Raw genomic sequence first — 25,564 nt, forward strand, 5'->3', positions numbered from 1 at the left:
ACTGGGGGAACAGGGACATTGTCGTGGTGGCAAAAACCAGTCCCCGTCTGCCACAAATCAGGCCTTTTTTGGTCACACATTGTTACGCAATCCTTCAGAAGCTCTAAATAGAAAGCTTGATTAACAGTCTGATCTGGTGGAATGAACGCTAAATGCACCATGCCCCTCATATTAAAAAAACACCAGTGAGTATTGTCTTGATCTTTGATTTCACTCGATGAGCTTTTGGGGTACGAGGTAACAATGGCGTCTTCTACCGACTTGACTGATGTTTGCGTTCAGGGTGGTAAGAATAGCATGGTGTCTCGTCATAGTCATGACTTTTTTTGGGAAAAAAGTCTGGGTTGCTTTGGAGCTGTTCTTTCAAAGCACGGCATGTTTTCACTTGAGGCACAAGTTTTGCACTGATCCTTCTCATTCCCAAATCTTCCTAATGGTCAGTGTAAATACCCCATGGTGGTCCAAGTAACTCTCCATCTCTTTAATGGGCCATTGTCGGTCTTCGAGCACAAGTGCAAGACTTTTGTCAATGTTTTTGTCTGTTCAGGAAGTTGACAGCTCCAGAATGAAGTTTATCATCAATGAACATTTCACCATTTTTGAAAAGAAAATCACTCATACACTGAGTTTTTCCCATAGTGCTGTCCTTGTAAGCTGTGTTCAGCATACAACAGTTTCTGCAGCATGTTTCCCTGAACAGGAAACAAAATTTCATAGCCGCACACTGTTCTCTTAAATTTGCCATCACAAGAAACGAGGTTTGAGCGTAACTGCTTTTATGAAAAAATTCACTGTGACCAAAGAACCTTCCCAGGTGACGCCACTGGGTGCACTAATTCGGAGCAAGTGCTAGAGGCTCGCCTAGCAGGAAAAACGCACAATTCGAAAGCTCCACCCAGCAGGGATTTTTTCTATTTGTTTTGGGGTTTTTGGGGACCCCCTTGTATTTCCTTATGAGTCCTTTAACACTTGTCTAAAAGTAGATGTCACCATTTTCTCCTGTTTAATATTGGGGTGGAGAAACATATGATCCATATTTCAACTTTTCCTAAAAATATTGTTATAGACCCTGACTCTGCTCACACAACGAAACACAAATTTCAAGAAATTATCTTTTTAAAAAAAATAAACATTATGCAAGAAATTAGATTTAAATGGGTCATTTCAATCAGTTATGGACAGGAGCTTTGGCGGCATAATGGCTACACTACATGTTGGGCTGCTAACCACAAGGTCAGCAGTTCGAAACCACCAGCAACTCCAAGGGAGGGAGATGAGGCCTTTTCTGCTGTAAAAAGTCACAGTCTTGGACAGGTTTCTCCTGTCCTATAGGACGTTATGAATCAGAATCAACTCAATGACAGTGAGCAAGCGATGCGACGGACAAACAGCTTCTTCTAGAGGGACTGCTACTGGGTGTCGTGGATAGTCCAGAATACTCACGTTTGAGGATATTCCTTTGCTCCAGTTCTTCAGAAGTAGGCCTCTGGCTAAGTCGCCTATGATGACAGAAAGGATACACACGGGTTACAAACAAGGGCTCCTCAGAGGCAGCAGCAAAGTAAAACACCAGGTCAAGTTATCATGGTTTTACCTGCATCCTCTTTCGTTCTAGACACGTGCGGAACAAGAGTAGAATCTTCTCAAAACTCTGCTATCACGTTGACACTGACTCATAACGACTCCATAGGACAGGGTAGAACTGCCCCCTGAGTCTCTGATATGGTGGCTCCTGATATCAGAGGGCTGCTTCTAAGATCTTAAAACTCCAGGTGCTACTCATTAAACCAGAATGGAGGACATTATTTTTATGAACTATTTAATGCCAATGAATGGAGTTTGCCTATCAAACTATGGCCCCAAGTCTTCAAATCTGATCAACCAATTTTCGGAGGTAATTGATTATGTCTAGGAAGTATCTGTGTTGCATCCCCTACCTGGTTTTACATATATATAATCACATAAACATATACATGTATAGATGCATACAGATACATTACACATGCACACGCATATACTCATATGTACCTTCCTAAACATATGGCTATATCTACCTACATGACCACATACATATCTTGTTGGTTGTTGTTGTTGCAAAATTATATGGTTTGCTATTTCCCAAAATTGTCCGTGTCCTTCCGTGCTTCTCAGCACCTTCATTTTCCTTGAATACAGTGTGCATATTTTGTTCAGATTGGGTATCGTCTTTCCCATCGCTAAATTCAGAAATGTACGGCAATAATACTTGCACAATATAGGGAGACCTATTCAGCGCCACTGAATTGTATATGTGAAAGTGGTTGAATTGGCGCATGTATTGCTATAGAGATATTTTAACTATAATGAAACGAACCCAAAACTCTGCCAAAGTTCTTAAATCAGATCTTCTTAGCAAGATGATCTGAATACTTTGGGTCACTGGAGTGGTGGGATGCTAATACGTCACCCAGACCAAAGAGGAGCTGATCCGTTGTTTCGTTACTTCTGGGGCGCTTCGTCTCCTCCCATCATCTGCCCTCACGCGTGCTCCTTCTCTGGCTGGGCATCCTCTCTAAGGCACCCAGAGGAGGCAGGAGGACCCACAGCTCTCAGCCGTGTGCCACACGGTCGGCTCCTCATAATGGTCTTCATTAGTCTCTTAGGTTCAAACATTCGTTTGTTTTCATTTGAAGACTATAAATAGCTTTGTCATAAACATCTCTGTGGAACAGAGTCCCCCTGGATTATTTCCTTCTTTTATAGTCTCCCAAATGAAATTACCGTGCAAGGAAATAGATGACTTTAAAATCCTTGCTTTTTCTCTGTATTGTGAAACTGTTGTCAGTTGCTAACAAATCAGCTTTGACTCACGGTAACACTGTCTATGGATAAGTGACTAAAATGTTACCTGGCCTGTGCCATCTCCCTAATTGTTGATATTTTGAGCTCATTGTTATAGCTACCGCATTAATCACAATTTGGAAATAGTAAGGGAGAACAATGTACATATGTCCCATTGTCCCAGAAAGGTGTCAACATGAGGTTACATTTTGGAAGGTACGAAATGAACTTTGATGAGAACTTGCTATGCAGCAGACATTAAAATGCCTTAAATATATCATCTCACGCAATCTTCCAAGTCCGTGGGTTAGTTAGCTCCGTTTTGCATATGGGACCAAATAAAAGCTCTATCTTGCTCTCTTGTATCCACTGTGCCTCTCTGTCTTTTGGAACACCCGCTAGAACCCCAAACCCAGATGCCACAAGCTCCTCTTCCTGTTCTGGGGGGCTGTTTGTGTTTTGGTTTGCTCAGATTGAAAGTGATGTTGACATGTAGTTTCACTTTATAGAATTAGTTCACTATGTATGCCCTGACTTATAAGGTAATCTCCTGCTTTATAGATACCAAGTATCCATGCTATCCACCTGTCTGATACACTAGCTAGCGATGTATTTTTCATTGATAAAAAAGGAACACTCTCTTTGTCATATAGTTTATAAATTCCAGAAATAATATTTTAGGGCCTCAAGTAAAATTGACAGTTGCGTATTAAAACAGAGTTGTTGCTACTATTGTAGATGTGTTTTCCCCTGGAGCAGACAGGGAGAAAGCTGTCCCTGGAGTTGGCGCCCTGGATTTGCATTTCTAACCTTCTAAACTGTCACCAAATAGATGTGCGTTTTTTTTTAAACTTGTGGTATTTCTGTTCCAGCAGCACTAGATATTGAGGAAGGAGGCCTGGTGGTCTAGTGGTTAGGAGTTGGGCTACGATCCGCAGGGTCAGCAGTTCAACACCACCAGAAGCTCCTTAGGAGAAAGACTGTAAACAACTACAGACTTGAAAACCCTTGGGGGTCGTTGTGAGTTAGCACTGACTCCGTGGCAGGGCAGCGCGTCTGGTTTTGGTGAGCTATCTAGGGCATGCATTTCCGGGGGAGGAAAACACAACACCCTGAAGCATATACTCCCTACATCGTGTTCTTAGTACAAACTAGGAGACAACAGGAGAGAAGGTTGGCTGTGAGCTCAGGGACCAAGGTTCCAGGGATGGTGATGGTAGGTAACTGCAGGTCCTTGAGAACGTCATCCTGTTTACTGTTTCCCCCTCAGTTTTATTTGTAAGATGGTAAGTGTGAAGTGTAAGATCTTTCCAGCCTCAACTGTACCCCCTGAGCTCCATCAAGTTCCGTTGGTTTATTTTCTGATGCAGTCTATGCTCAAAGTTTAGGGACGAGGCAAGAGGCTTGGAGAGAAGAGTCCATCACTGGTGTAACCGCTATCACGCTCCTTCCAGAGTCCCGGAGGAGTCTGGGAGCTCGGAGGACCCACAACCTATTCTACAATGCCAAACATTTCCAATGTAAGTTGAGCATTTTCTGCTAGATGTCAGAGCTGCTGTCTCAGAGTTTTCTGCACATCTCAGTCATAAGAAGATCTCTTAAGGCTATCAGTGGATTCTAGAACCCCATCCACACTAATCCTATGGTCACATAGCAACCTCACATGTCTTCCAGTTCCAAGCTAGGAGAGGCCTTTCTACCGCCTTCCAAATCCCGTTTGTTCTGGCAATCCAGCTTGCTTCCCGTTCTCAATGAAAGCACCTGTTGTTTATGCAGGGTGAAAATAACTGATAATTAAATGTGCCTCTGATTATGGTTATATATTAAAGCGATGTCTGCATGCATTAAATTCCTTTTATTAAACAAAGAGTGGTGCAAATGGTGAGCAGGCTCGGGTGCTAGGCCCAGGTTGGCAGGTTTGAAAGGTTGAAGTTCAAACCCACCCAGAAGTGCCTTGGAGGAAAGGTCTGGCAATCTCCTTCTCAAACCCCAGCCACTGAAAACCACACGGGGCCCAGGTCTGCTCTGACATAAGTGCAGTCACCATGAATATGGTGCCAACTTGATGGCATTATTTCCTGGCAGCTCAGTGGATCCCGGAATCAGTGCGGGCAAACGCAGAAATATTACACAACGGCTGGGCACAGGACGAGAAGCCAGACAAGCCATTTCCTTGAAGGTAAAATAGAAAGTTGCCCGGCTTAGATGGAGGCAGGACTGGAAGCTAAATAGTATTTCTACAGTCTCCCAACTCTCCTGGCACAAGTGAGTTCACAGTTCAGGCCAGGAGTCTGCACATGTCGGGCCACCGGCTAAATCCAGCCTGCTGCCGGTTGTGGTAAATAAAGTTTTATTGGCACACAGCCGTGTTCGTTTGTTTCTGCACTGTTGATGTCTGTTTTCACGCCGTGATGGCAGAGCCGAGGAGTTGCCACAGAAATCGTCTGGTCCTCAAAGCCTAAATATTTACTCCCTGGCCCTTTCCAGGGAAAAGCCTGCCAACCCTTGGATTAGGCTTTGGAAAAGCCCACGTTGGTCAAGGGGCTTACCCTCCTAGACCAGCTGCTAGGCCCTGCGTGTGGAAGTCACAGGTTTTTCCACATAGGTCGGGCACTTTAAGGGGCTCGGTGGTGGTAGTGGGTCACGTGTTGGGCTGCGAACTGAAAAATCAGAAGTTCGAACCCTACTAGCTGCTCTGCTGGGAAAAGATGAGGCTTTCTAGTCCTCTCCAGATGTCCAGCCTTGATAGCCCACAGAGGCAGGTCTCCTCTGTGCTATGGGGAACCCACTGGCTGGCAGAGAGTTTGCTTGCCTGTCTGTGTTGAGTGAGCTTGGCCACAGCAGGAAGCAGGAACATAGGAACGAGTCAGTCCCCTGCGACCATTTCAGCAATTACCTGACTAGCTTGGTTCCGATTTGCTGTCGGATTTCCTGCCTCTCTTCTTCGGATGTCCGCTGCAAGATATTCTTGTCCTCCAATTCTTTCTTCGACGGTCTGTTGCCAAGCTTGATAGCAAGCGTATCCCTTCGTCGGATTTTACTGGCCAGAACACCTGAGGAGGGCAAAAGGCGGACACGCAGAGAAAGAGGCCTTTAGGAAGTGGCATGTGGGTTGTACGTGACCACGACTTTCAATAGAGGCCCAGACCAGATTCTTTCTCCAAGACGTTTAGCGAGTGAGTGGAATTTTAATTAACCTGGGTGGGGATGAGGGTGGGCAAGTTTTTAGTTGGATATAGTTCATCTTGAGAAGAACAGAAAGCTAGCCTTTTTTTTTTCCTTCCCCCCCCCTTAGTTCTGGAAAATGCTGGGCACCGTGCAAACCCTGGCAATTACCACACTTCATCATCTATCCGGGAAGGGGAAGTTGAACTTTATGTGCTAGAAATTACCAGTTGTATAATGCTTTTTCTTTCTTTTCAAATTTTAAAAACTGGATGCTCTTACTTATAATCAAACCTTTTCATCTCCTAGCAGACCGGCAAAAAAAAGTCTACACTTGAGCTCAGTGTGTTAACCCTCAGTTACCTGGGAGTTCCTTCAAGCACAATAGTGGATGGATAATAATGGTGGGTGGTTTTGTGGTTTTTGTTTCTCAGTAAAAGTAGGAGGAATTTGACAAAATGTTGCTAAATCACTAAATCTAGTAATAACTTCATAATCTATAAATTCAAACTCACAGCAAATCTTTCTCAAGCTATCCCGGCTTCTCATGGGTTAATAAAGCAAAGCAAAAATGAAACAGTGTTTTTCTGTTCTCTACATAAACGAGTAGCTTTTTCCACTTTACAATCATTACTTCTTAGGAGGCAGATGGTCTCACTCCTTGGGGGTCAGGACTAATCTTGAAAGACAGTGGCCATTTTGATGCCCTTCTCCGTCCGCTCTCTGTCATCTGCTATTGCATCGATTCGGACTCACAGCGACCCTGGATGACCAGGCAGAGAAAACTCTCCCATAGGGTTTCATAGGCTGATAAGTCCTATGGGAGCAGGCTGCCTCGCCTTTTCACCCGAGGAGCTGCCGCTGGGTTTGAACTGCCTTTTGGTACAGAGCCGCGCGCTTAACCATTGAGACACCATGCTCCTTCCCCGCCCTTGGAGCCCGGCCTGAAAGTGAAGGCCACTCTCCAACACCTCTAGTAGCCATCCAAGGACACCTGGGCTGCCGCCCTTCTTTCATGAAGGAGCCCAAAAGATGGGGCTATCTTTGCTGCTTCTGAGAAAGGCCGATCACAAGACCTCCGGTGCTTGTCAAATATACACTTGTCCATTTCTTTCATAGACTTCACCCACCTTATGGAATCATCCAGAATGGCTGCGATCAGACTACCTCTATAAATACTCCCCCCACCCAAAACAAAACAAAACAATACCCAGCCATTGAGTGGACCCAGAGAAACTACACATGTTTCTAATTTGAGAAAGGAGATGAGAGTAAAGAGAACATTGGATACCTGCTTGTTGCCACCGAAACAAACCCATTTCTAGGTCATATGCCTATTTCTAAGTCATAACTCTTCTACCGCATAAGGAGAACGGATAACTTATGCTTCACGCGGGAGGTACCCAACCAGGGTGTCAAGTTCAGTCTGGAACCCAGAACTGCGCCTAGACCTTGGTTGCTTTTGCTCACCACGTCTTCACACCCTGGAAAATAAGTCTTACTTTCTCCACTGCCATCCTCATCCTCATCCTCATCGTCATCTGTGTACAAAACCGGCCCATCGGAATCAGAGTCATTGGCCTGGAGTTCCCTTTGGCCTTCGTCCTCTGGGGCGCTGAAGGATTCAGAAGATTCGCCCATCAGCCCAGGAACCAGGAGCTGAGGTGCTGCCTTCCCAAGATCATCCTTGGTTGTGAAACTGTAAAAGCACAAGATAGACAACATTGTGACGCTCACTACAACTCTCAGGGGACTTGTGCCAACCCCATGACGGGGCTCTAATTCCTTAGGTACCTTCAGCCTAGGGGCAGCAGAAGGCAGCCACAGGCCAGCTAACGTCCTGAAACAGGTGAGTGGCGCTGTCGAGTACCAGATTCTCACAGGTTTTAGATCCTCCACCTGTCAAATGCGGAGGCTGGACTAGGTGGTGTCTAATAACATATTTAGTGCAAGAGTGTGTGCGGCACGCTACATTTTGCAAATCGTATTTTTTTTAGAAGCCATGGGGGTTTAGTGGAAAGAACAGTGAGCCAGAAGATTTGCAATGTTTGATTTGGTCTCTGTGTGCAATTCCTAATTGTCCTTCAAGTCTAAGGAATGTTCAGCTCCTTCAGGAATGCTTCAGTCTAGTTTATTGGCCTACCTCTTGGCTCCCAAGGTGACCAGTACACAAGCCACTCAGAGAACTTAGTGCTGCCCCTCACCCACCTACTACTTGCTATCGGGCAGGCCTGCTGTCCTCACAGTCCAAAACACAGAACAAATAAAAAACAAAAATAACAACCAGACAAAGACTGTCGTTGAATAGTAAGAACAGGTAAACTTTGTCAGAATAGGAAGTTTGAAAAATTCTATGGAATTAGAAGCGTAGGTGCTCTCAAATTCTCTACTTTTTACTTATAAGAAAAAGCCAATAGTCTAAATTCTTGCTCCCAAAGAAATAGGAAATTTCATTTTAAATAAAACCTATGCTTTCATGGGGGAATAAATCCATTACCACAGTGTGGATTTTTTTCTTTTTTCTCAATTGTCGTGGCCACCAAGGTCTTTCTTGCTCGAGTAGTCTGCCCAGTGGGGTGAGCACAGCACCTTCCTAAGATGCGCCATTCAGAACACACACACTCTGGTTAACAAAACACAAGGTTATGCAGTGCTGAACCTCTGTATTAATCCTTAATTTATGATGAGATTGATCCCAACTTCTCCTTTACGATATTTTACAGTTTCCTGAGTTCCGCCTAATTCCCCACTTACACATGCTGTACTGTATGAGGGCGAGGTGCCAAGGCGGTCCGGTTGCAGAACCCTCTCCATCCCTGCAGGAGCCTAGCTACAATTCCTGGCCAAGGCGCCTCTCGCACAGCCACCACGTGTCTGACTGGCGGGGTCTGGAATTGCTACCATGCACAACAGGTTTCAGTGGTGCTTCCAGACTAAGACAGAGTAGAAGAAAACCAGCTAGTCAAAACCCCGTGGACAACAATGGTGCAATGCTCGTTATTACGGCAGGCACAGCACCAGGCAGCCTAGTATTCCACTACGAACTAACTGGCTGGTTCTCCTGGGTCTGGGCCAACTCAACAGCAGTGAACAGTCACAGGTCATAGGAGAGTGGAGAGTCCACGGTTCACGGAACTGAGGAAGGTCGAGTGTGTTGCCATTCTAGTCAGGAACTCAGGTTTTAGACTCCCAGTCCATCTATTGAGTATGCATGAATGCGTATATATATATATATATATAGTCACTGTAGATATATGTATGTGTGTGTATATATATATATACTCTTATTAATTCCTACCTTACGTTATGCCAGACACTTAGGCTATTGATGCAGCTGACAAGGAACAGAAATCTACTAAATGAACAGAAATCTACTAAATGAACAGAAATCTACTGAATCATTTCTCTCTCATGACAGGGGAATCGAAGGGGAGATTTTTACACATGGTCACTTGTCCTCTTTAAAGTTTTGATCTTTATGCTCCAAATAGAAGCCTCTTTATATAATGACAGATTTTCACACATCGGCTGAGCAAACATTACCGAGGGAGAGTTCTAAGTAAAGCCAGTGACTGAGCTCCAAAAATTCTAATTCAAATACCCACTTAAAAGAGGAATAGGAATTGGAGGAAAATTTGAGAGATGACTTATTCCAGGCTCATTCATTCAAGAGCAAACCCATGCCTCTCCTCTGGGGCGGACGGTCATTTAAAGGTCTCTTTTGAAGAATGCCCAGAGAAGGGCAGCCCAATGGCCCCTTCTGGGAAGGCAGTAGAGCAGCCTCGATGAGAGGCGAGCCTTTTACAATGTCTGATGGCCAAGCACGCTCCGCGTGATCGCAGACCATGGAAAGGGAGAGCGCTGCTCACCCCTCTCGCTGACCAGCCTTCACAGACTTGCTGAAGGCTGTGTGTGGCAAAGCCCAGGGCAAAGTGCTGGTGGTGCAGCGGTGAGGGCACTTGAATGTTAACTGAAAGCCCAATGGTTCGAATCCAACAGCTGTTCAGTGGGAGAAAGGTGAGGCAGACTGCTTCCAGGAACTTTTATAGTCTTGGAAACCCTATGGGGCCGTTCTGCTCTGTCCCACAGGGCCATCATGAATCAGACTGGGTGCATGGTCGTGAGAGGCAGCACAGGGCACAGTGCGATCTCCTACTCTCCTTCAAGATTTGTGGGGATGAGTTGAACACCCGTAAGTCACCACTGGATTTAAGACTTTGCCAAGGAAGCACTGTATGTCGACCACGCTCTTGGGGATCTCTGAATCTGTGTCCCTAAGTTAAAACCTTGTTTTTTATATAGCCTTCAAATTTGTACTTAATTAGTTCCGAACTTGGCTCTTATCTTTCTCACTTAAGGTTTCTGGGCAAGTTTGACAGACAATATTTTGGTACAGAGTCCCTTCAAATGACCTCCCTTTTGTCCTTGATGATTAGCATGCTGTTCAGTGCACCAACGGTGAGCTAAGCATACTCGTAAAAGTACATGTTGGAATGTCCACTTTGAAAGGCTGAACACAACTGAGATGCTTGCAATGACCTCTGCCACGTGCTGGAAGTATGATGGTCGCCATGACCATTTACTTCATTGTCTTCATTCTCCCGATTTTTATACTCCGAGGTCAAACTTAAAGAAAATGATTCGTAGTTTGATTTTTATTTGTTTAATCTCTCCCTTGCTTTCCTTCAAATGATGGCCTTTAAAATTATTTTTTAAAGAAACAAAATAAAAGAATAGGGGAAGATAGAGAAGTAACTAGAAAATTAATAAAATTCTTCAGAGCAATGGAATTTGGACAGTCTTGGGTAAATGATGTGACCTCTCTCAGCATGAGTTTTCCCATCCATAAGCAGGGATAATATAGTAACCCTTTTAGAGAAGACTTCAAACTCACCGCTATTGAGTTGATTCTGACTTACCAACCCTATAAGAGAGGACAGAACTTCCCTTAAGTCTTTATGCAAGTAGGAAACGCAAATCTTTATGGGAGTGGGAAGCCTCATCTTTCTCCTGGTGGTTTTGAACTACTGACCGTGTGGTTACCAGCCTAACTTATAAACTACTCCACCACCAGGGCTCCTCTTTAAGAAGAACTAAATGTTGACACATAATGGTGCCTCATTTCTGACATTAAGGAACTATTCCAAGCTGGTTATTATTATCAGCTATGAAATAATTAATAATAAAAAATATTTTATTCTTGATGAAAATTAGTCAAGGTCCTCATTAAACAAACCGTTTCACCAAATATTTTACTTAAAGTACTTGTCATATTAAGTGACCTCACTTACTTGACTAGGATTTATTCTTAGGAAGAGGTGAGAAGCAGCAACCCCTCACTAAATCAAATTTATTATTATTATTATCTGTTCCAGGAGCCCTCCCGTCAGCTCTGTAGTGTAGCAGAGCCAACACGACTTAGCAATCTGCACGGAGAAATTTTAGCAGATGCTGGAAACAGAGGAGAAGGAGGGGCCCAGGGACAAAGCTCAGATCCTGGGAAGGGACCTGGATGGTAGAAAAGGGAACATCAAGGTCCTCGGCCCACTTTGTTTGTGTTTCTTCTCAAAACTCTTAAGACAGCTCGACCACTATCTCTTACCTTCCAGTACACTCTATTTATAGCGCCCTGGAGCAGGGCTGTGGCAGGCAGAATACTGGTCCCATTATCCTGCAGCTGGCTGGTTTTTCCTATAACCTCCTTAGCTCACTCTATATTTCTTCTCTATGGCATACAAGACTACTGGCTCCGAGATACCGTGGCTAGCTACCATTGAGTCTGCCCTTGACTCATGGTCACCCCAGGCAACATGGAATGAAATACTGCCTGGTCCTGCGCCACCCCATGGCTGGTTGTGAATCACACAGCTGTGACCTACAGGTGACAGCTGACTGGTTTTCGGAGCGGATCACCAGGCTCTTCTAATTGAAACATATGTAGCATCCTAGCAACATGCAAACCTCCATCCACTGTTGGTGTGTGCACATGAAGGGGATTTGTTAGGCATTAAAGGGGGTCTCCCCCCGGAAGGTCAGAATGCGCTGTACCACACTGCTCCCTCCGGTAGTCAAATACGTAGAGGCAGTAAGACCCACTGGCTAGTCCAACCCCACAGGTGGATAAGACGGGATGTCTGAGCAAGCCCGCATCTTCACCAAAGCGATGACATTTGAACGAAGTCAGGAAATAAGGCAGCAAGTACCGAGAGACCCTTTAAAGCTAGAGCAGGGCAAAGAAGTCCGTATTCGAAAAGCTCCTTTCCCTTTTGTTCCTGGCAAAGGGAAAGTGAAGTGGCTTGTGGAAAGGAAGGCGGGCAGGCGTGGGAAGGCACTCAGGGTATAGAGAGTACAGATTTGAAGTAGTCCCAATACGGTCAAGCAGGGAAGTGGCCAGGGATAAGAAAAGGCCTGCTGGACCATGTGAGGCAGGCTGGGGGCGTCCTTAAAAACAAAAGGACTGGAGGAGGGCTTCTGAGTGTTTTCAATGCCACTTGGCTGGGAGAGAGGGCTGCGCCCTGGGGGGGAGAGAGTCACATGGTTGGATTACAGGTGTGCCCGCCTAACATTCACTAGGTTCGGGAATACGGGAACACAATGGAGGCGCCAGCGGTTCCAACCCAGTGGCTTGGTGCTCAGCTGCATCTATGTGGGATGCAGATGGAACAGGGTGGGGGGCGTGGAGCCCTCGACTCACCAGTTCTCATTCTCTCGGCTGATACTGAAGCCTGTGCCGGAGTGGAGAGTGGCTGTCTCTTCAGTCCAGAGAAGCTGACTTGGGTCTAAGGCAGAGGCGGGTGGGTCAGCCCCATTGCTGACCAGGACAATGGGAGTATCGGAGGCAGTAGCACACAGGTCCTCGGGGGGCAGAGCAGGGGCTGGGGGAGGAGGCGGTGGAGCCAAGGGGGGTGGAGGGACCACAGACTTGGATTTGCCTGTGGTCTGCTCCTCGGCTCCGGGGACAGTCTGGTCATGTTTGCGACTCTCCGCTCTGGGCTCTGAAGGATCTCCTTTCAGACTGGAAGGCCCCGGGGTGGCCACCTCTGAGGACGATCTGGAGGCTGCTTGCTTGCCAGCTTTCTTCTTGCCCTTGGTGGTGCCCGCCGCCCCTGGTTTCCCAGCACCCGTCTCCTTGGAAGCTTTGGGGCGAGAGGAGGTGGAAGACGCAGAGGGTGGACTGCACGCTTTGGAGCCAGCTGCCTTTTTTGAATGAGAGGAACCAGCTAAAACAAATGAGAGAGATTTTATGTTAAAAACTAAAGGTTAAAAAGGAGAAGATTTCAAAATAAATAAATATTTGTAAAAGGGGGAAGGTTTCTAACACTTAAAATAAAGCACCTAAGTTGCCCTTGTTAAGGACACGAACATCATCCCACTAAAATAATAATAAGGGAATACGAGAAAATATGTTAACAATGACAACGATGTGAGTTTTTGCTCCCTCCCCAGCCCCTCTACGGAGGGAGGGAAGGGTGCTTTCTGGCAAAATCTCTGGAGACAAGTGTCTGCTCACGTCTTTGGTGGGGTCACCCCAAGGAAGAGCCCGTCAACTTTCAATCCAATCCACGGTCCTCTAGGCGCTACGTGTGTGGAGGGCAGACAGTAGTAGCCGACATGCTTGGGCACACCACCAAGTATACACGCTCCAGAGCAGGGGTTCTCCACCTTCCTAACGCCACGACCCTTTCATACAGTTCCTCATGTTGTCCAACCATAAAATCATTTTCGTTGCTACTTCATCACTGTCATTTTGCTACTGTTAGGAGTTGGGCGAACCCCTCCAAAGGGTGGTTCCACCTCCAAAGGGGTCACGACCCACAAGTTGAGAACCGCTGGTTTAGGCGCTCCTTCTGCAAATGAAACTGTCGTGGTGATGCCTGCATTCGGAAGAGCCCGGGGATAGGCCACCGACTCCCTTCTGGGTCAAAGCAGACTCATATTCGACTGGCCACAGAGTGACGCTAAGCCAGCGGTCACTATAGTTCCCAAGAAAGCAGCTCCTTGGGTTGTCTGCCCCTTCATGAGCAATGGCTCCGGGGCAGAGTGAAAACATAGGGCTACATCGGAGAGACAAACCCTCCCCCTCCCAAATCATCAAAGGTAGACAAACAGTTCTTTAAGCTAAAAAAAAAAAAAAAAAATCAAAATGGGTCCCACTGGAATAATTTGAAGGGGAAAACCTCATTTGTAGTTCTTCTGCCCCACTGCTTCACGAATCACATTGTCGTGAATGCTGTGCCAGGAGGCTCATTCCTCAGCGGGCTCCCTGCCGTGTTTGTCTGGGCTTCTGGAGGGACCACCTCCGCTCAGTACGCTCCAGGAAAAAGGCCAACCACCCTTCTCTTTAGAGAGCACCACGGGAAATACCAACTTCTAGGAGAAGACACTTTCATTCCATCCCCTGTATGATCTATAATTTTTCCTTCTATGATTTTGTATGTTTTTTTTCCTCTTTTCATGCAGGCTGGAGGGATCTTTCCAGAACGAGGAATAGAGATGTTGATAATATGTGGAGTCGATACACATGGCAGACAAGTGTGACTGTAACTTACCTCCAGCTAAGTCAACTGGGGTCAAGAGATGAAGAATACTCATGGGTAGAGAATGGGATTTAAACCTTTGCTTATTCTGAGAGTCTAATCAGTGACACGTCTAGGTCGATCGGGAATCTTGCAGTGCGGTCTGGGGGCTTTAAGATTCCTATCACACATCACTTGAATCCCACCTGGACCCCACTTCTGGGCCTGTTAACATGTCTTTCCAGTTAACCCTCTTCACGTGCTTCTACGTCAAACTCATTTATGCACACTCCCCTTACTCATTCTAAGTTTATTTTTCATAACAATAATGCTAGGAATTTGGTACCCAAACAAGTTCAGCTATTTTCTAGGAAAGCCAAACATAATCCTTTCATCTCATTTATCCTAGTACTTTTTCTTTGGAAAATTCTCTCATATCTAACAGCAAGGTTAATGGCAGCCTGGCCTAAGGAACAAGGATTCTTTCCCAGCGTCTCTAAGTGCAAGCTCATGACACATTATTCTATTTTCCTTTAAGTGGCTACGAAAATGTCAGGCATTGATCAGATCAACACTGCTACTTGTTACCTGAATTGGAGAGCAGGATTAAAAAAGAAACAACACCTTTTTTGCAGGTAAGTAGTGAACATAGTTTGTATCAATGAGAGAGAAAAAATACAGAAGCGGGATTCTTTTTTCTTCTTCTTAAACTTATCTCATTGGCAAAGCAAGAGCATGTGTTAAGCGGATATGTGGTCCTTCGGAGGTCTGCCCCAACTTAGTAACAAAGGATGAATCCAAATAGAAACCGATGGTTAGAGCTGAAAATACCTGACTGAAAACCTGCAGCTTCCGTTAAACTGGGGAAGCTCACATTATTCAAATAAAACCAAGTCATCGTGCACAGAGTTCTCAGGTGTTTCCAATGGAGTACCTGTAGGCGTCTGGAGGAGTGCTATAGGCATTTCCAGAAAGGCTCCCTGCCCAGGGGCCTCTTGGTGCACTTGTTGGTACAGAAATCAATGCAACCCGGTTCTCTCTATCGATGCCTATAACCACCCTAACTGTGTTTACAAGAAGGGCCAGTCAGACCTCTTTTTTTAAAAAGCACAATGGCTAACATGACTGTGGTCATCTCTTAGGGGCATCAAGGAGACTATCAGTACACCTTCAAGTTCAATATAAGGAAATAGTGTAGAATCTCACATCAGCGCTGTCTCTCTCCCTGGCATTAATCACTAGTGTCTTTGGGGTTTTTTCCTGCTCCCGTCAGAAGTAAGAGCACACTCAAGTTCAGAGTCTAGATCGAACACCTAGCACGTGGGGGAGGAAGGGACACTATGTAAGGAGGGATCTTGATTCTCAAAGACAGGGTGACGGTTGGGGCCTTTTTGTTCAGAAGTATGTCAGTGCTTGCTTCGCTTCAAGCACCACTCATGGGCTGTGCCAGGCAGTCTGGGAGCACACACAGATGCCAACAAGAAGAGGTGCTGACAGGGCAGGTGCTGGTCCCTGGGCAGAAGGTCTTCTGGTGTTATCAGCACATCCGCCCAAGGCCTTTTGTTATGGAGCTTATTCAAATAGATCCCGGTGCTAAAGGTCAAAGGCAGGACGAAGGGGGACATAGGGAGAGAGACAACTGTTTGGCTGTCCAGATCTGCCGTGCTGTCACCTACGCCATCCCTGCTTCTGAGCATGACGGGTCTACCTTACAAGGGAAACAAACAAGTATCACTACCCTGGAAGACCCAGGTGCTAGCAGGTGTCCGCTGAGCTTCAGGAAAATAAGATTTACTGTGGTACAGGGGCTTTTCACGGAGTGTTTCCAGTGGCAAAAGGCCACTGAGCACGCACACTTTGCTGACACCCTCTGCGTAGCTGGGTGACCTGGGCGGTGCTTTTGTTTCCCTTCCCCAGAGAGGGCGGGCCCCACTTGGCATTAAGCATCTCTGACTTGAAAGGGAGAGCTGGGCATACATGACGCCAAGTCGGGGCAGGCCACCAAGAACCTCAGTAGTGCTTGGTCATAGCAATTGCAACTGCGCCCCGGGATGGGTTTCCTGCGGACAAACTGAAGCGGGCTGAGGGAAGAAGGAGCCCTCAGTGTGCCACATTCGGCTCCAGCAGAGTGGACCGGGGAGTACCATCCCTGGTTACAGGCGAACCAAAGGGTGTCCCCATCTCGGCCACTGGGTATGGCTGTCAGTGCAGAAAGACTTATGACTCGGGCCTCACAAGTATGTCTCAGAGGGTGTTGCTATCAGTTGCTGACCAGTGGATTTCAACTCACAGGGACCGTGTGCTGCAGCGCAGAATTACTCCAGAGGATTCTGAAGACTGGGGCCTTTGGGGCGTAGACCAACAGGCTCTGCATAGCAGTCAAGAGTTTAACCATTTGCCCTCGGGGGGGATGAGTAACAGAATTGTAGGTGAAGAGACACATAGGAGGTGTAAGATAAGAAAAACATATATAATGATCTGGTAAGGGTTCACGAGGGTGGAGGGGGATGGGGGGAGAGAAAAAAGAGGAACTGATATCAAAGGGCTCAGGAAGAGAGATAGTGTTTTGAAAACGATGGCAGCATCTGTAGATGTTTGCCTAATATAAATAGTTCACAGATCGTTAAAATATCTGTAAGAGCCCCCAGTAAAATAATTAAAAAAACAAAACAAAGGAGGAGTTTAACCATTTGCACCAGACGGTATTACCTAGGGATGTGCAGACCTAGGTAATTTGAAAGAAGACCCAAGCTAAACCACCCATAAACCCAAACAGGCAGAACTCAATGAATGCCATAGATCAGCTCATTATCAGTTATCGGGCAGACAACTCCCGGTAACCTTCCATTGGGCCTTAGACACAGATAATGGCTACAGGGCTGCCTCGTACCCCACTGGGCTCCCCAGGCTGTCATCGTGAGAGAAGCAGACCGCCCCATCTTCCTCCTGGGGTTGGACCCACCGACCTTGTGGATAGCAGCCAAGTTTAACCCCTCAGTGAAGGCTTGCGTTTTTGTTGGCATAGATTGCAACCAAGGAATATCCTGGGCATTCTTAATGTCAGGCCAAAGTCGAACCCACAAGTGTCAAGTGTGAAAACACCAAAAGACCCTCCCCCCCTGGAAGAGACAAGGAGCCCATCCCTGAGCGGGCGCCCTACAATCTTAACCCCGCCGTGCACCAGGGCATACTCACCAGCCTCCCGGGTTGCACTTCGGCTTGTTGGCTTGGGTGGAGGGACGGGGGCCTGCTTACCAGGAGCCTTGGTGTTTTTTTTAAGGGGAGGCACTTCGTCACCCTTGTGGCTCACCCCCACCGAGGCACCTTTTGGAGGCCCCGGTGTTTTGGGGGGTTTAGGTTTGGGTTTAGGCTTTGGAGGAGCTGGAGCCGGAGCGGCCGGTGTCTCAGGGTGGTTGTCAGTGTTCTCTACAAACGAGAGTGAACAGAGCAGACTGATACAGACACACACCAGATAAACACATGGAAAAGCAAGACAACGGGCGCAGCGAGACAAACAGGCAGCTGCGTGGTCCTTGGGAACCAGCATGGGGTTCTGAACCCAGGAGGGCCAAGTTTGTGGTGAAAACCGAGGCTGAAAGCCAAACCGGGGTATGCTCCTGGGGGCTGATGGGAGTTATTTTGATGAAGGGTGATGGGGATGACTGTGGACGTCTACACATTTGGGGGGCCACTCCAGCCTTGAAGCTGGGCTGTGGCTGCTGGGGGATGACCTGAGCTACGTTGCTACACTGAAATTGCACAACTGTTAACAATGAAGCAAAAGAGCGAAAGGCCTCCCTCCGAGATGGAGAGTCGGTGGCGACACTGACGCACTCAGCGATGTGTGATAAGGACCCACAGAAGCAGCGCTCATGCCAGTCAGCCCCAAAGAGCTCTCTACCCAGTCTCACGGGGTCAAAACCACAGGCGTTCTCCGCCGAGGCAGACTCTGTAGATGCTTCTGCACGAGGGGCAGGCTGTTGCCTGCTGGGGAGAGAGTTTTAAGATTCCCGGGGCAGTAGGGTGACTTCTATCTTAGGAAAACTTGTGACCTTTCCAAAAGCGTCCTCATTATGGTTCCAGAGGGCTCAGGAAATCCCCCCCCCAAAAAAATTCAAATCTGTTTTGTCGTGTAAGCACAAATAAGGATTTTGAACAAGACAAAGGTCAAAATTCATACAACAGCAGCGACAACACAGATCAGCCCACGAACAGAAAGAAGTCTTTCCGGGTGCTGAGCAGCAGGAGGGGAAACGGTTGTTAGTCTCTCTCCACAGAGCGTGGAGCTGCTGGAGACTCGTTCCTAGCGTCCCAGCCGGGCTTCTCGGGTGTGGACTGACGAGAATGACAAGAAGCCCAAATCTGGCTCGGGGCTGAAAAGCTAAGCAGCATCCCTTCCAAACAGAATGCCACCGGAGGAGACGTGAGACAGCGTTAAAACCAAGAACCAGCCTCTTCCAGAGGACCACTGTCATGACTGCAGAGTCAAAAAAGCGGAGGGCAGAGGAGGGCACTGCCACGCTAGACTGGGTCACAGTTTGATGACAGTCACACCCGGGATAGCCGGAATCTGTGGTGTCGGGTGGGAACCTGTCTGAGAAGGGAAATGCCAGTATTTCCCACTAAAACCAGTGACCCCACTTTAGGCCACATCCCTATGGATCCACATGGAACGCCATGCTAACAGCGAGCGAATCCCTACACCTTTCCTTCTAAGCTCATCTTTTATCCTACCCCCGTCATGACGTCCTCCTCAGTCACTGCAGCCCCCGTGGAACTCTCTGAGGTTACTTGTCCTGGCGGGGCCGCTCACTGAACATCTACCTGAGGCTCCGGGTGTTGCTGTCTATTCGTCCACACTGTTGCCTCCATGGAGCTGCTGGTATTTACAAGGCAGTAGGAGCTCGCACCTCTCACCTGACTAGACCTGACTGCAAGCCACCGGCAAAAGGCAGTCAGGAGCCCAGCGCACTGCACATCGCCTTCCACTCAAAACCCTCGACGGAATGCTTACGAATTGGCCTCGATGTGCCAATCTTTTGAGGTTAGGGCGGAAGCCTCTTCTTCGTTGCCGCTTGGTAACTTTAGTCCTTGGTAACTTTAGTCCTTGGTAACCCTACTGGGGATGGGGATGAAGCCCAATTTATCACTTGTCCCAGGTGAGGGCCCAACAGCCCACCTGAACTGCAACACGTAGCCTCCTAGTTCTTGTTCACATGACACACCCTACACACATGCCTTCTCCTTGCCCTTCACCGCACACCACCGAGGAACGGTCTCTGTTTTTGCCTAAGGTTTGAAATTCTCGTTACTGCCCCATAATACATCTTTCGGGCTTGGCTGAGCCCAGACGGCTTTCTCTGCCCCAGTGGGAAGGGCAAGTACTGCTTTGAGAACATGGGCACCCGGAGCAGGAGCACCGCTCCTTGCTTCCCTGGGAGACGCGGCACGCTCCTTGTTACTCGTCTTGGACCCATCACCGTGCAAGGCTCAGCGACCTGCCAGGGTGCATGTTGACTGCGGGCTGATTGATACGGGGACGCGGGTGAGTATGCGTACACGTACAGGGTGTGTTTGTCTGACTACATTATAAACTCCTTCCGTCTGAAATGCTAGATCCCATCAGATACAAAGCTCCCAACAAGGCAGCTATTCGATGATTGCTTTGAAAAGAACGCTCTGATTGTGTGAGAGGAAGTCAAAAAGCATTGCTGCTGGAGTTGTAGTTCCCACGTATGGGTTTATCCCACACAAGCCGCGCTTAAACACATCCACTTGTCTATTTGTGATCAGCGAAGAGTGCTGACATATTGTCCCTGTAACACACTTTGGGGTGCCTTCACAAAGTGCCCAGTCAAACCAGTGCCTTCCAAGGGGTCCGGCTCTATGCGTTACATTCAAAGCAGAGAGGTCAGCTCCCAAGGCTCTGGTGACTGTTTTTAGACTCCAAAGGAGTAACCTTCACCCTCTTCCCCACCCCAAGGGGCCCTGGATGATCACAGGGGCTAGTGGTGAAGGTTTTCAGAAATTTGAAAGCTGCGTTGGTGAGAACAAGGCCATGGGCAGTTGTGCAGAGGCGTTTTTTCCATCATCTTGACAACATACGTGCTTATTCTTCAAAGACGGCCAGGGCTGTCCTTGGATAATTTTACTTTGAAACTTTATCCCCTGATCTTGCCCCTTCAGGCTTCTTTTTGTTCTCCCAACTCACAGAAATTTAAAGGGAACACAATTGGAACCCTTCGTGGATACCCAAATTGAGATTTTAATGTGGTGGAAATATTCCCAGAATTATTCAGGGAAGGTCTAGAGAGATGGAAACACCACCTTCATGCTGACAAACAGTAGCATCACATATTCATATTTTTGCTTGATAAAGATTTCTATGGTTTTGCAGCAATACTTATTGACATACCTTCACATCTGGAAGTACTAAATTGTCAGGTTGTAGTAGTCACTACTGCCTTATGATCTGATGACATGACCAAGACACACAGGTGTGTCCGGCTCCTCCCTTGTCAACAACTTCGTCATCTGATATTTCAAATTTATGACTAGAGTGAAAAATCAATTCTCTGATTATTTTGCATATTAACACTGCAATTCTGGTGTTAAAAAAATGCTAAGATGTGAGGTAATGGCTATGTGTGAACCGGACTGGCCCATGAGTCTCAGGGGCTTAGCAGTTATATAATGATGATCCTCCATTTTGTGACCTGATGTGATCATCCTCCATTTTTGAATAACGAGTGGCCTATGGAAACCTAATCATGTTGATAAGTAAGAAGTGGGTGCATTATCTTGTCAAGATGAGGTTACAAAAGAGCTTTCTGCTTCTGGCTTAATACGGACAGTAGGCTTCATAACAAGACAGACTGGCACACGATCCTCGCTCCATCTCCAGGTGGGGCTCCTGCTACTGCAACGAAGCAGTGGATTGCAGAACACTCAGAGCAAGCGAGGCAGCTGCCCGGTTCTTCACCCTACCATGGAATGGTGGGCCGACACACTCATGAGCCCACAGAAGAGAAGCAGAAGCAAAGTGGACCTTGAACTTGCTTTCCAAATTAAATGTCAGTCCACAGAAATAACTCTGTACTTTGTTTATGACATATGTACTTTGATATATATATATATATTTAAAATTCACAATCCTGTTATTTTAGTTGTGAGTCCCATCCTTTTTCTCAGAATGCGATTCTAAGTCCTCCTCACTGCGAACGTGGTGCGCTCTCCACATGCAGTGCGGGTGGACGTGCCGCCTTATCTGGGGGTCAGGCTACTATTTCCAGCACCCCTAGTTCCTATGTAGAGATAGATTAGCCAAGCTAGATACGATCTCAGACCTCAGTTGACCAAAGCAAACATGCCATCACCGGGGGCAAGGACTAAGTAAACAAAACTCCTCGCAGACACCCTTGGTACCATGAGCTCTGCCCTCTCCTTTCCAGAACATCAAGGTCCCGATGATTTCAATAACATCAAACTGTCAGCAACTTTCCATTAGGTGGAGAAGGGACACTTTCTTTGAAGTCGGGCCAGTTCAGTGACTGCTGCCCCGCCCTGAGTCAGCCAGCACTAAGATGGCCCAAGTGCCCTGACTCTGAAAAGCCTGGGGCTGGACCAGGGACGCACAGAGACGGATTTGCAATTGAACAGGTTGGCAAGACAGGACACTGTGCTTAAGAAAAAAAAATCACTACTTACACTCATATTTTCCACTGAATCCGATTAAAATAGATTTCAATCTACTTTCTCTTTATGGCCTAAGAACACTATCATTAAAATATTAGTGAATTTCTCAAAATCCATGCTCATAAACATTACCAGAGTCTCTAAATGGAGCAAGACTAGTATTAATTAGTAAGGTCCTATAAATATTTGAATACAGCAAAACAAAAAATTTACAATAGAATCTCAACAAGGGTTTTTAAACAGGTTAAAGGCCAATTTCTATGTAAATATTAAGTGCTATGGACGCGTAGGAAGATGGCTTTTAAACAGCATCTGCTTATTCGTGTCACCAAATGCTCTCTGTCTCCATTATCTTTGGAGAATTCAAACTTGGTTTCACAAACTTTGCCACTCAACTGAAAGGCTGCAGACACTCTCAGACAGGAGATAATTAATTCCTGAGTTTTCACATGCTGCAACGAGTCCCTTAGACTCTCCCCACAGCATCTAAACAAACTCAATGGGACCTTCTGTCGAGGCTTGCATCGGCAACCTTGGGACTACCTGTAAGGAATAGCCGTGAAATTGGAGTCTACTCTATCGGCGGCCAAGATCTTGTGGGGTCCTCCATAGACAGTTATTCTGTAAGTATCTCAATTTAACACTCTAGAAACCCAGGTCTCACATAGAAGCCTGCAGCGAATGGCACAAGAGCCTCTGCCATGGGTTTTAAATGCCCAGTTTTACAGAAGAGTTACAGAGCAGAAGCTGTGGCAATTAGCCCAGACAGAGACCACAGTATTCCTGGATCTCCCTCAGAAATGCCTAGAATCTGGATTAGATCCTACCCTACTGGGGCCGTGGAGGCCACTGGCCGAGTACCCAGTCAGTACCGGCGACGATGTGCTATGTTGCGTGAGCCCTCTGGATTTTCGCGGTCCTCCAAATCCTCCATCCTAACTACACACAGGAGCTCGTTCCACCGGCAGAGAGATATTCCAACTTAGGCTTAAAAAAGGTATAGTCCGGAAGGGCTCCCAAGGAAAGGGTGATCTTCCCAGTCATTTCTGATGACTGAAGAAGTCCCTGCTTTGACGATTCCCTTTCAGTCACGCTCTTTAATAAGACATGACCTCACGTGCTTATATAGTTGATGGATCTACCTGGAGAAGTCATATTTCTGCTCCCTAATTAGCACTTCACTCCTGGAAGCTTTGCACCTCCACTCTACAGACGCTACTGCTTTTAGAGCCGTTATCTGGATCCTGGGACCTCCTTTCCAACATCAAGCTTTATCAAAGAAAAATGCATGGGTTTTCTCTTGATTTTACCTTTCTTATCTTCTGCCTTTTCTTCCAGAGGTGGCGCTTTTCCAGCTACAGAGCCATTACCTTCTTCAGATTTTACTACAGTTTCCTCTCTGGTAGATTCCTCTCCGATGGGTATCATGTGCCCGTTTGAATTTTCAAAGTTAACTGTTACATCTCCATCTAAAATGGGGAAAGAAACACCTAGATGTCTACCTTGATGGCTTTCTTCAAAACCAACCGTCCAGTTACGAGGACGGTTAGATTTGGATTCATGTTGCAGCTCCTGGGATCAATACGGGGTTTTTTGTTTTGTTTTTTTACCAGATTCAACTTAGTAACTTATGTAATTCAACGAGCCAGTCAACCCTCATTCTTGGGGGAGAGCAGCTATGGAGGAATTATTCCACTTGCCGTCTCAAAACAAAATGAAAACTTAACCTAGTTTTAAAATACTCCAGGGAACTGATTCTTTGTTTGTTTGTGCCCCCTTAGGTTTTGGTGACGTCAACACTTAAGAATCTCTTTGTCAATCAGAAACTGACCGGTGACAGGAGAAATCTGGAAAACGAAATAAATGGTTTAACACTCAAAACACAGACTACATGCACATACACAACACAAATAACATGACATGTAATTACACGTACAAACACTTAGTGTGAGAACACGAAACCTTGTAAGCACCATTGTCTCCGAGGCTTATTACAGCTACTATGTGCAACTTCACACAGTCACATCATCGCAATTTGATATACGGAGAAAGCGGGGTAGTGAGGTCATTTTCTTATTTGTAAAAGATACCCAGTTAAACTGTTATATAAAATTTAAGACCTTTAAAAGGGCCTGATAATAACTTGAAAACATGACAGAGAAGTCACATACAAAAGTGTTCATAGGGCTTTTAAAAAGCACAGCTGAAAATATCTAAAATGTCACCCAAATGTTAAACAACTAATTTTAACCTCTGAATCTTCACCATTCCTGTGAATTTCAATAATGCATGTGATTTTTGCAGAGTCTCTTAACTCGGTGATGAAAAGACTAAACTTTGTTCATAATCTAGCAAATCCTAGGGGGGGTGGCGCTGCTCCCATTGTACAAGAAAAATTAATGAATGGAGGCTTGGACTTAGCAAGGCTGGAGAAATGCATGTCTACTATTGTTTTTATGCAGAGTTTGAATAAACCTATTTGGGTGATCGTTATAGAACAGACCACCTTCCAAGTTTTCATTAAATATAATTGAATGGCTTTGGCCCAACAATAAAATCCACGGGCCTATTGATCCAACAAGCAGGCCATGGATAAAATCCATTATCATAGAATAATGTCATTCTCAAAATGAAAAATCAATTGTTGCCTGGTCATATAATTCCTAGGTACCTAGAATCTGATTCCTGTAAAACTTAAATAAAAAATAGTTGATGGCAATGCCGCAGCAAATAAATCGAAACTACTTCAAAAGAAGCTGTGAATTTTTAAGGGCATCCTGGTGGCACTGGACTGCTAATCACAGGGTCGGCGGTTCAAACCTACCAGCTGCTCCTGGGAGGAAAATGAAGCTGTCTGCCCCTGCAAATATCTATAGGCGCAGAAGAAGCCTTCTATAGGGGAGCTGTGGATTGGAGTTGACTCAATGGCAATGGGTTGAGTTGTTTTGGGTTATACGTCAAACCAAAAAGGAGCCAGAAGGCTCTTAGCTTCAATTCTGAAATCTTAAGCTGTAAAAAAGAAAAGTGGACTCTAGGATGGTATAATATAATGCACAGACTTGGGATCAAAAAAAAATAAAAACTGAGGTAAAACGAGAAACTTCCAAGCAAAACAGGAAATAATTTTTTCTTTCTCTAATATCAGGTTTCCCACTTTAAATGGATGTTTCTTTCATTTTCTGTTGGTAATAAAAAATATGTGGAAGCCATGTTACGTGATTATTTAATTATATTTTAAACATTATTGTATGGAACTTTATTAGTGAGTTAAAGAACTGATTTTTCAAATTGAGAATGGATCCTCTAGAAAGAAAATTAAGCAGTTGAGACATACGGAGGAAGGGAGCTATCACAGGATAGGAATAGTC

General features: G+C 46.1%; 1 protein-coding gene across 4 annotated transcripts in view; it reads right to left on the reverse strand.

Moving 5' to 3' along the window:
- The window catches only part of PHACTR2 (phosphatase and actin regulator 2), a 127,933-nt gene that overhangs the window by 25,047 nt on the left and 77,322 nt on the right, over nucleotides 1–25,564 (reverse strand). The window contains exons 4-9 of one of the 4 annotated variants that reach the window (XM_075554440.1): nucleotides 23,507–23,665; nucleotides 17,697–17,927; nucleotides 12,680–13,205; nucleotides 7,488–7,684; nucleotides 5,717–5,873; nucleotides 1,444–1,499 (exon numbers count right to left, since the gene is read on the reverse strand). In XM_075554440.1, the coding sequence (XP_075410555.1) occupies nucleotides 1,444–1,499; nucleotides 5,717–5,873; nucleotides 7,488–7,684; nucleotides 12,680–13,205; nucleotides 17,697–17,927; nucleotides 23,507–23,665 (1,326 nt within the window). The remainder of the gene's footprint in view (nucleotides 1–1,443; nucleotides 1,500–5,716; nucleotides 5,874–7,487; nucleotides 7,685–12,679; nucleotides 13,206–17,696; nucleotides 17,928–23,506; nucleotides 23,666–25,564) is intronic. The other 3 variants (XM_075554441.1, XM_075554442.1, XM_075554443.1) reach the window with 3 other exon arrangements.

The sequence above is a fragment of the Tenrec ecaudatus genome, chromosome 7 (genome assembly GCF_050624435.1).
Source record: "Tenrec ecaudatus isolate mTenEca1 chromosome 7, mTenEca1.hap1, whole genome shotgun sequence".
Lineage (NCBI taxonomy): Eukaryota > Metazoa > Chordata > Mammalia > Afrosoricida > Tenrecidae > Tenrec > Tenrec ecaudatus.